The 11,850-nt window shown below is 42.3% G+C and overlaps 1 protein-coding gene across 3 annotated transcripts in view; it reads left to right on the forward strand.

Moving 5' to 3' along the window:
• EPB41L2 (erythrocyte membrane protein band 4.1 like 2) overlaps nt 1-5,656 on the forward strand; it is a 98,875-nt gene extending 93,219 nt beyond the window's left edge. For all 3 annotated transcript variants that reach the window (XM_007456547.1, XM_007456545.1, XM_007456546.1), the window contains one exon: nt 5,552-5,656. In XM_007456547.1, the coding sequence (XP_007456609.1) occupies nt 5,552-5,656 (105 nt within the window). The remainder of the gene's footprint in view (nt 1-5,551) is intronic.
• The last annotated feature ends 6,194 nt before the right edge of the window (nt 5,657-11,850 follow it).

The raw sequence follows: 11,850 nt of genomic DNA on the forward strand, positions 1-11,850 counted from the left end.
CACGGGCCTCTCACTGCTGTGGCCTCTCCCGTTGCGGAGCACAGGCTCCGGATGTGCAGGCTCAGTGGCCACGGCTCACGGGCCCAGCCGCTCTGTGGCATGTGGGATCTTCCCGAACGGGGGCACGAACCCGTGTCCCCTGCGTCGGCAGGCGGACTCTCAACCACTGTGCCACCAGGGAAGCCCTCATAATGTATTTTTAAAAATTCCTTGAGAGTTATTATAGGTTAAAAGGTTGCCCTGACTCTGAATTTTGACTTAGTAATAGAGCTTCCTAGTAGATGACTATACGTGTGTCTGTTCACCACTAGAAAATGAATTACCTGTGTGGAAACCAAGCGTCTGGTTTCCCATATAGAGGATTTATTCTACTTCTCTTCACTGGGACAGTTTTGAGTTGCTCTGACCTTAAGTTGGAGCAAACCGTATTCTTACTCTTTTTTCCTCTGGGACTCTCGCTCAGCATTTATTGAATTTCTACAGTGTGCTGGGCAGGAACCCATATTCTTTGGCCTGATGGAAGGTGAAAATCGGGGTCCTCTCCCAGCCTTTGTTTCGTCTGCCCTCTGTCTCCACCAAACGAGGCCCTTTCAGGGTTTCAAATGCCACTTTTTCCCTTGAGGGGTTACTTGCAGGTTTTATTTTATGTGTATTCTTTTGTCCCGTTTTTCCTGAAAACTCAAATCTAGGTAGTAATGCTTCTGAACGGCAAATATTAAAAACACGGTCTGAAACGTAAGTTCCCAAATAACACAAAGTAACAAAATTCCTAACTCTCCCATTAGAAGAAAATCATGACGCTGCAGCTCTAGCTGTTGCTGTGAGGACGCACACCTTCAGCCCATTTTAAAACTGAAATGGGGCGAGGGGGTGGGGGGAGGGATAAATTGGGAGTTTGGGATTAACAAGTGCACACACCACTATGTATAAAATAGGTAAACAACAAGGACCTAGTGTATAGCACAGGGAACTATAGTCAATATCTTGTAATAACCTATAAGGGTAAAGAATCTGAAAAAGAATATATATATATATATATGTATATGTATAACTGAATCACTTTGCTGTACACCTGAAACTAACACAACATTGTAAATCAACTACGCTTAAAAAAACAAAAACCAAAAAAACCCAAAACTGAGGTCAGATATCCAAATGAAGAGAATAGATATTTACCTTTTTCATGTTTGTTTATAAGATGTCATAAACTTTTTTGAGTAAATGTAATTGTGGCTTCTGGTATGCTTGTCACCAGAAGCTCATGATGAGTTTGCCTTCCCCTTAAAGCCTGTAAATGAGATGATGGAACTATTTAAAAGTAAAGGAGGGAAATTAGTTCCCTGCCAAAAACTGATGTTGATCATGCAGTGACTTTAATGTCATTCACACCTTTTCAGTTCCTTGCCTACGTTAAAAGAATTTTAATAGTGGAAGGAAACCCTTCGTCTGAGCAGGGTAGGAAAAGAAGGAATCTCTTTTGTGCTGGCAGATGAAAGAGGTGTGCTCCTGTAGAAACTCGCTTTGCAGGTTCCTCACCCAGTGCTAGTCGTGGCTCTCAGCTCCGTACCGGGGAGGCATAAACAACACAGCAAAGTGTATTTCTTTCTAATAAAATAACTTCTCAGTTTGGCAGTGCGATGTGATAGTTTTCTCAGTCTTTGCTGTTGCCGCAGTAAATTAACATTTTACAGTATTTAATTACGTGTACCGATGTTATGGAAGGAAAGGAACTAAGGGCAAACTGACTTCAAATATGTTTGAAGTTGATAATAGCAGTTTTCCATTTTCCCTACTTTTCAAATTAAAGCATGTTTCACGCCTGCTACCTTCCCTTGGGTATCATGTATGTTTCCTCTTTGACAGATGCACGGGTTTAATGTAGGCAGGTCTTTGTAATGAACATAAATTCAAAGTAGCTGAGAAGTTGTTCTGTAGCCACGTTGGCTCCCATCAGAGCTGTCCTTTCTCAAATTGGATTCCAGAAACCAGCAGGGAGTAGACAGTGTTGATTGTTCCAATCTCTCTCTTGCCTCTGAACACAGACTTAGAGCCTCCCTGATGTACTTGATCTCCTTCCCCACTCACACTGCAGTTAGTACACGGCAGCACTTGCTGTCCTGCTCTGAGATGAGGTACGCACTCTGCTCCTGCCCACTGGGCTGCCTGCTCTCCCCATTTGGCAAGCAGTTGTGCTGATCCTTAAATGGAAGCCTGGTCCCCTGTCTGATCCTCTCTTGTCCTAACACAGGTAGGTTGCCAGAGTTTGTTCCCCAGTGGAAATTTAAGTACCCTCAAGTGTCTTCCAAGCTTCTGAGTGAAAAGTTTTTGGCGTAAAAATAATTTTTGGGAGTAGTTTTATCTTTCTTAGTGGAATACGGCTCAGGGTTTTGCTCAGTAACATTCCAGCTGACAGAAATGATATTGCAAACTGGAAATGCAGTTGTCCCCAAAGGCAGGTGACAAAGCGGTAGGAAAATTGTGCTGCTTTTTTCAAATGTGTGTTTTCCTTATGGGATACAGCAGTCTCTCCCCTAGTAGGATTTCTTTTTTGTTTTCAAGTTCTTTCCTAGATTTTGAGTGTTGTTCCGTGGGGTTTTCTTTTACTTTTTCCCCGAGACCTCTTTAAACATCTTTCCCTCTGAGAAACAGGATCTTTCCACTTTGCCATAATCCTCCTATACAGTTTACTTTCTGATCAAACTCAGAGAAATCTTGTCTGCTTTCTCACAGCCTCATCCAGGGAAGAGCCCATGAATCAGTGGAAGGGCAGCCCTCTCCTGCCCTGTAGCCCCCCTGGCAGGATGGTCCTGAGGAAGACCCATTAACCTTTTTGCCTTCACTGTTTCCACCTGTAAAATAGGGAGCTGTATTTTATTATCTAAAAGATTAGTCTCTCTCTTTTCTTTAGCTTTACTGATTGTTTGTCGTCATTGTTGCTTGTGGTTTTAATTGTTCTATGTCCTAGAAGCTAACAGATATTTTTCCTGCAACATTCCTCAAGCAATTACTGAGAGCCTAAGAGGGCAAAGATGAGCAGAGCCTGGTCCTGCACCGTGAGGTTTTTTTTTTTTTTATTTTGTTTATTTTAATTTTATTTTTTAAAACATCTTTATTGGAGTATAATTGCTTTACAGTGGTGTGTTAGTCTCTGCTTTATAACAAAGTGAATCAGCTATACATATATCCCCGTATCTCTTCCCTCTTGCGTCTCCCTCCCACCCATCCTGTTCCACCCCTCTAGGTGGTCACAAAGCACCAAGCTGATCTCCCTGTGCTATGCGGCTGCTTCCCACTAGCTATCGATTTTACATTTGGTAATGTATATATGTCCATGCCACTCTCTCACTTTGTCCCAGCTTACCCTTCCCCTCCCTGTGTCCTCAAGTCCATTCTCTAGTAGGTCTGAATCTTTATTCCCGTCCTGCCCCTAGGTTCTTCATGACCATTTTTTTTCTTTTTGTTTAGATTCCATATATATATGTGTTAGCATACGGTATTTGTTTTTCTCTTTCTGACTTGCTTCACTCTGGATGACAGACTCTAGGTCCATCCACCTCACTACAAATAACTGAATTTCATTTCTTTTCATGGCTGAGTAATATTCCATTGTATATATGTGCCACATCTTCTTTATCCATTCATCTGTGGATGGACACTTAGGTTGCTTCTGTGTCCTGGCTATTGTAAATAGAGCTGCAGTGAACATTGTGGTACATGACGCTTTTTGAATTATGGTTTTCTCAGGGTATATGCCCAGTAGTGGAATTGCTGGTCATATGGTAGTTCTATTTTTAGTTTTTTAAGGAACCTCCATACTGTTCTCCATAGTGGCTGTATCAGTTTACATTCCCATCAACAGTGCAAGAGGGTTCCCTTTTCTCCACACCCTCTCCAGCATTTATTGTTTGTAGATTTTTTGATGATGGCCATTCTGACTGGTGTGAAGTGATACCTCATTGTATCATTGTAGTTTTGATTTGCATTTCTCGAATGATTAATGACGTTGGGCATTCTTTCATGTGTTTGTTGGCAGTCTGTATATCTTCTTTGGAGAAATGTCTGTTTAGGTCTTCTGCCCAGTTTTGGATTGGGTTGTTTGTTTTGTTGATATTGAGCCGCATGAGCTGCTTGTAAATTTTGGAGATAAATCCTTTGTCAGTTGCTTCATCTGCAAATATTTTCTCCTATTCTGAGGGTTTTCTTCTCATCTTGTTTATGGTTTCCTTTGCTGTGCAAAAGCTTTTAAGTTTCATTAGCTCCCATTTGTTTATTTTTGTTTTTATTTCCATTTCTCTAGGAGGTGGGTCAAAAAGGATTTTGCTGTGATTTATGTCATAGAGTGTTCTGCCTATGTTTTCCTCGAAGAGTTTGGTAGTGTCTGGCCTTACATTTAGGTCTTTAATCCATTTTGAGTTTATTTTTGTGTATGGTGTTAGGGAGTGTTCTAATTTCATTCTTTTACATGTAGCTGTCCAGTTTTCCCAGCACCACTTATTGAAGAGGTTGTCCTTTCTCCGTTGTGTATTCTTGCCTCCTTTACCAAAAATCAGGTGACCATATGTGCATGGGTTTATCTCTGGGCTTTCTATCCTGTTCCATTGATCTGTATTTCTGTTTTTCTGCCAATACCATACTGTCTTGATTACCGTAGCTTTGTAGTATAGTCTGAAGTCTGGGAGCCTCATTCCTCCAGCTCCATTTTTCTTTCTCAAGATTGCTTTGGCTATTCGGGGTCTTTTGTGTTTCCATACAAATTGTGAAATTTTTTTTTCTGTGAAAAATGCCAGTGGTAGTTTGATAGGGATTGCATTGAATCTGTAGATTGCTTTGGGTAGTATAGTCATTTTCACAATGTTGATTCTTCCAATCTGAGAACATGGTATATCTCTCCATCTGTTTGTATCATCTTTAACTTCTTTCATCATTATAGTTTTCTGCATACGGGTCTTTTGTCTCCTTAGGTAGGTTTATTCCTAGGTATTTTATTCTTTTTGTTGCAGTGGTAAATGGGAGTGTTTCCTTAATTTCTCTTTCAGATTTTTCATCATTAGTGTATAGGAATGCAAGAGATTTCTTGCATCGTGAGTTTTGAGGCAACTGGGTAATTGCAAGTATCACTCGAGTGTGGAGGGCAGACACCACCCTGGAGGCTTTACATCATTCCTTCAATCCATACGTCGAACCTTAACATTATCTTTATAATCTTAGCATAAGTCTCAGGTTGCAGATGAGAATCCTGAGGTCAGAGAAGATCTGTTTTCTCCACGTCTCACAGTGCGTGCCAGGCTGAGTGGGATTCAGAGCCAGTGTGTTTCTCCTACGTGTATCATTATTTGGCAGTAGACTAGAGAAATGGGAAATCTGGGGAAATGAGATGCATTCTCTAAAATGAAAAAGGAGCCCATTTCAAATCTCCTGCTTCCTCAAATAAAGCAGTGAAACTGTCTTGGCAGGAGGAGGGATGGATCCCAGGTGATGGTTGTGCTCGTGTATAGCCATCCCGAGAAAGAGTCTCTTCCTCTACTCACAGTGCTCTCTCCTGACGCCGCAGGCGCTGGCCCAGGCCATCAGGGAAGCCAGGGAGCAGCACCCCGACATGTCGGTCACGAGGGTGGTGGTGCACAAAGAAACCGAGCTGGACGAGGGGGAAGAGTAAGGTAAGAGCCTCGTCATCGGGGCCTTTCTCATGACTGTTCTGTATTCCTGAACCTGCCGAGCGATGTGAAAGGCACGTCTGCGTCATGATGCCTGTCTCCTACAGTTCATCTGATCTTTCAGACTTTTTCATCTCCGAGTACATCTGCTCGAGTGACCTGCATATAGTAAATTATAAACTCTGTGGACCAACGGGCATCATATGGTGTTAATAACTGCATGTATTGAGAGCCGCTAATAATCAACATTTATATGTTACTTCACTGTTTGTAAAGCGCATTAATATAAGTTATCTCAGTGTTCACAGAGAGCCTGTTAGGAAGGTGCTATTGCTTTCATTTAGATGAGGGATTTTTGTCGTAGGGGCCCAAAGGGGAGATGAGTTAATCTTTTAAATGGAGACATTAAGACCTCTGTATCAGAGAAGGAACCATAAAGGAAAAGATTGCTTTGACTGTATAAAGAGGTAAAAATTTGAGCCAAACCAACAAAAACAAAAGTAAAAGGTAAGTGATAAAGTTCAACATACCTGGGAGAGACAGGATTAATATCCTGAATATATTATATTAAGAAGCTCTTATGTGTCATGAAAAAATGTAAACACTTAAGTAGAAAAATGAGTAGAGGATTAAGCAATGCAAGTAAACAATGTAGAAACTAAGTGAATAATGAGCAAAAAGTGTTCAGCCTCAGTATTGTTTACATCAATACAAATGAAAAATTCACTTCTGAATCTGACAAAGTTTATGTTTTTAGCTAGGGTCGGGGAGGTGGCGGGGGGCGGGGAATATACTTATGCTGCTGTGTCAATTATTAATATTTCCTGGAGGGCAATTTGGCAAAAACCCACGTCAGACATGCTTACCATTTAAACCACTGTGAGAAATTTATCTTAACTAATCAGAGACGGATACAAAGATTTACCTACAAGAGTATCACATTGTTTATATATACTAGCAAGAAATTTGAAACAGTCTAAATGGCCAGCAGTAGGGAGTGGTTATACATTATGCTGCTTCCATGTGATGGCGAAATACAAATAGCCTTTAAAATTTGCGTTAAAGAATTCTTAAAAACTGAGTAAGTGTTCCTGATCATGTACGTATTAGGGTTTTTAAAAAGCTGGTTTTATCACACAGCACATGTACTTAATATTGCATTTTTGTTTTTAAAATGATCCGTACATTGGTCAGTTGATAGTTAGATCCCCACTGGAGGGGCTGGTCACAGAACCCATCTTCCTCCTTGTGGCAAGGCCAAGTGCTCTCCCGTCGTAGGGCGTGAGGGGTCCTACCAGTGCACAGCCTCCCCTCTGACTTACTAACGTTTGCCAATATGATAGATATGAAGTGGCATACGACATTTAACTTACTGCCATATAACTTTCTTGGTCATACAGATTCTTGATAGATTCTGGATACTAATCCTTTGTCAGTTTTCTGTGTCACAGATGTCTTTGTGGTTTGTCTTTTATTATCAGTATAGGGCAATATATTAATATATTGAATGTAGTATTTAATATGTTAATATAGTTGAGTTATCAAGCTTTTCTTTATGGCTTATGCTTTTTCCATATCGTGAGGTGTTAAAGATATTTTCAATCCGGGAATTTTAATGTTGCCTTTCATGGATCAATCCTTAATCTATCAGAAATTTTTTCTGTGTGATTAGAAACAGTGATTTGTTTGTTTCCCGTATAAGTAGTCAGCGTTCCAGCCCTGTTTATTGAAGAGCCCGTCCTTGCCCCATCTAGTCTGCGGGTCAGATATCAAGTTTCTTACATGCGTGGGTGTGTTTCTGAGCACATTCATTTCTATCAGTCTGTGTGTCTGTCCCTGCCCCAGTGCCATATAGCTTTAAAATGAGAATTGGTATCTAGGAGCACAACACTCCCCAGTTCTTTCTCTTCAAGAATGTCTTGGCTGTTCTGGGCTCCTTCTGTTACATATAAATTTCAGAATCAGAGTGGTAGGTTCTAAGATACCTGTGGTATTTTGATTGGAATTGCATCTGCTCTGTAGCTCAGTATACTGAGAATTACATCTTTATGATATTGTCTTCTTTTCCACAAATATTAACATTTATCCATTTATATAGATCTTCTTTAATGTCTTTCAGTAAAATTGTATATTTTTTTTCCCCAGAAGCTGTTGCTGGCATAGGGAGATACAACTAACTTTTCAATATTGCTCTTATATCTAGCAACCTTGCTTTTTATGTTTTAGATGATGCTTTCAACACAGAGTGTATAAAGGGCCTACGAGCAGAAATCATTTAAAGTTTTAGCACAAGCACAGTATCTGTTTTACCTGAATTAATGTGCTATGTTACATGCAAGTCTGAGAACATTCTTAGCTAGGAGTCAGAAGATCAAGTACTGTGTTTTAATCTTGCCAGATCTCAAACTATGGGACGTTGGGCAAGTCAGTGGTGCTGGTACAATCTACCTTTTCTAGTTACATATAATATGACAACGAATGGGAAAATTGAGTGTTGTACAAATGTAAAAATAATGCGTATTTCTCCTCTAAATTCCATGAATCAGTTACTTAATCAGGAATATGAGACAAAAATTAGTGCAGTTCACCTTCATTTGTGGTATTTTAATAAGCTTTAAAATAAATTAGTTATGTCATTTATTCTTAACACCTTATATTCATTTGTTCAGTGGAGACACACACACACACACACACACACACACACACACACACAGCCTTTGAAGTTTGCCTGTCTCGGAGGCCATCTTTTATAAGCAGGCTTGTTAAACAAATTTAGGAGGTTAAAGTGTAGATTCACATGTAAGGTGAGCAGACTAGATACATTTGGAAAGATTCATTTATTTATTGAAAAATATTTAGCAAGTGCCAAAACATGCTAGGCCAGCTTAGGCAGTGAGGATTCGGATGGTCACTTGGTAGACAACACAGTCCTGGTCCCCTTTCTCAGGAAGGATCCACTCCAGGAGGGGAGGTGTCAATATTAACAAATAAACAGAATGTATTTGCATATCTGATAAATGCTCCGAAGGAAATAATGTGAGCTGAGAGAACCAAATAGGGGGCTTGAACTACTATCAATTTAACCTGTTACTTGAGAAACAGAATTTGAGTTGCAATCTGAAGGACAGATGGGAGCTCCCTCAGTGTCTCACAGTCATTTTAGCATCTCCGCTCCTGACTGGCCGCACCTGTTCTTGAAAAATTTCCTTTGCCGATGCCTGTCAGGGCTGGGAAGAATGTGTTTCCACTGTTTCAGCTACCCGCTGGCTGCCCTGCCAGGATCCCACAGAGGCAGCAGTGGGTCAAGGCAAAGAGCAGGACCAGGACGGTATCCCAGCGTCAGGAAAGAAGAAGAAAGAACTGTTTGTGATGTGTCGGTCCCGTCTCCCGTGTCGGGCATGAAAAGCTCTCCTCCTGGTCTGACCTGACCTCTTCCTTTGGAGTAGCTCTGACCTCTTGATCAAGCGCTGAGCGTGGCAGGTGGGGAAACAGAAAGACGGTCAAAGAACAACGTGCCGAGGACTGAAGTCCCGGTCTGCTTCCCCAGGCTGGGCGGTGGCCAGCGGTGAGGCAGAGGGGCTGCGTGCAGCTCCACGAACAAGAAAACGCTTAGAGGAGCACTTGCCTTGATCTCTGTATCGTTTTTATTTCCTCTTAAGGAATACTCCCTCCTGCTATTTTATCCTAAATGCATATTTATGAGCCCTTGAATGGACACAAAATGTTACTGACCTCGTCACCACTAGAAAGGTGTCCCCGCTGGTCCTGATGAAAAGGTAGAAGAGCCCAGGCTTGGGGGTGTGGGGTCTGCGCAGCCGAGAAGGAAGGAGCCCCAGCAGGGGGGGGACGCGCGACCCTGCTTCAGCTGGGGCCATGAGCTCTTTGAACGCAGACTTCAGCCGAGCCTCTCAGACTCCTGGAGTAATCATTGACGTTGCATGAAAAAGTGAACGACGCCTCCTTTTCATCGGAAAGCAGTGAGCGGCCCAAGGATAACATGATGCAAGAGCAGCCTCTCAGCCATTCACTCACTTTTTCCTTTTTGTCGTTAATTATACAGGTATTATGGAAGTCTCATTAGGTATCATCTACTGTTTTACCACTGAGATTTCAAATCAAGGTCTGTACTCACAGACAATAAAGCAGTGGTAGCAGCATAGAGTCTCAAGTTTTATCAGAGGTTCTGGACTGAGTTTCGTGGGAACAAAAAGGCGAGATCTCTGAATCAGGATGGGGCATCAGAGATGGCTTCTCACTGGAGCTTCACAGCGAGTTGGAGTGAGCCCAGGGAAGGAAGGCGTGGAAAGGGGGCAATTCAGGCAGGATCTGGTACTGTGCACCAGACACTCCAGGAACGGGGCAAAATCAGGTGCAGCTGCCTCGCAGGGCACTTGTAGCAGAGTCATGGGAGATGATGGCGCAGAGGGGCAGAGGCCCGATCACAAAGGGTCTTAGAAGCCAAGCAGGAGGCTGAAATTTATCCTGAAAAGCTGTGGGGTACTCCTTTGTATTTGAGAGGTGGTGAGGAGATGAAGGCTTGTGACTTGTTGACCGTTTGCATGAGGATACGGAAGTTAGTGAGTTGGGAGGACAGAGGAGTGGGGAAAAATGCCAGATAACGCCCAGGTTTCTGGCTTGGACAAACGGGTCGATGGTGATACCTGTAATTTCAGTCACGGAACACATGAATTTCATTTTTCACATGTCATGTGCAATGTGGCCAGTCCTTTCAGTTTAGCTGTCTTAAAGCAAAGATGTATTTTTTGTTCTCTGGTACTATAGGAGAGACCAACTGTCATGGGAATTATAGTGGAAGCTTGGAAGTGAATGTATAAGGCTCTGTCTTATACACACACACACACACACACACACACACACACACGACATGGTCAATTGGAAACTTGGCAGATAGTCTTGAGTGTTACGAGGAGGTGTAACAGCAGATTTGCTGGGTTCAAATCTACTTCATAGTTGTGTGATGTGTGCCGTTTATTTCATTTCCCTGTGCCTCGTGAACTGGAGGTGATAACAGAATCTACAGAGGGTTTGTTAATAGGCATGTTGTAAGAACTTTTTATAACATAGGCGGCCAGCCATGAACCCATTTTGCTCTTAAAAATCAAGTAAAAACTTCTACCCCAGAGATGTTGAGCTTGAGATGCACGTGAAATGTCTTCATGAAGAGGTCCAGGAAGTAGCCAAGAGCTTTGAGAGAGAGAGAGAGAGCAAGAGGAAGAGAGAGAGAGAGCACGGCAGGCTTCAGAGCAGGAGGTAGACACATCTGAATGTGTCATCCGCTGATGAAGCCTTTGGTTTGAATGATGTTACCCAGGGCCAGGTCAGAGAGTCGGGGCCTGGGGAACAGAGGAGCTACAGGAGGAGTGAGAAGGGCAAGAAGATAGAAAACAGGGAGATAAGGCGGCCATGAAAGCTGCAAGAGAAGGTAGCTCCAAGAGGGAGAGCATAATCGGCATTAAATATGGCAAAGAAATCAGGTGCCTGTGTCCTCTCGAATTGTCAGTACAGAATCTACCTGGGAGCTTTGTCAGAGCTCCTTCAGTCAAATAGTGGAGATGGAGCCTGTAACAGGTTGAGGAAATAGGATTTACACAGAGTGCTTCCGAGAAGCAGGAAAACTCAGTAATTGGCCTTTTGCTTTAACATCCACCTTGCCTGCCTTCATCTGAGAAGACAGACCATTGGTCTGACAGAGCCACTGGAGCTAGTGCAGTGATTACTTAAAAACCTGGTACATCCATCATTTCTTGGAGACTGTTAGGTGGACCCTGAGTTCCAGTCCCCAACCCACAATAAATAACTCTCAGTTGTGTTGCTGTCTGTGCTAGCCTGCATCTATGAACACCATTTTCTAAACAAGGTAATATTGTGTTCCAACCAACATTTCAACCAACCAACATTTCAAAGGCAGAGTGATGTTCATGGTTTCAAAAGGAACTCACAAAAACAACAGGAAATTAGCATCAGCGGTCTAACTACCTTGACAGGAGAGAAGAACGGTGTTGGCTGAACGGAGCTCTAGCTGATCACGAGCTACTCATTTACATGCGAGCGTCTCCCTGTCCTTGAAAGAAAAGCACCAGCCTGTTGGCTTCCAGATGACGATTTTCAATTCAGGGATGTTTCAGGCATGTCGGTTTCAGTTGTGTTGCATTTTTATTTTATAAGTTTGCCTAGT

This window comes from Lipotes vexillifer, unplaced genomic scaffold (assembly GCF_000442215.2).
Source record: "Lipotes vexillifer unplaced genomic scaffold, Lipotes_vexillifer_v1.1 scaffold438, whole genome shotgun sequence".
Taxonomy (NCBI): Eukaryota; Metazoa; Chordata; class Mammalia; order Artiodactyla; family Lipotidae; genus Lipotes; species Lipotes vexillifer.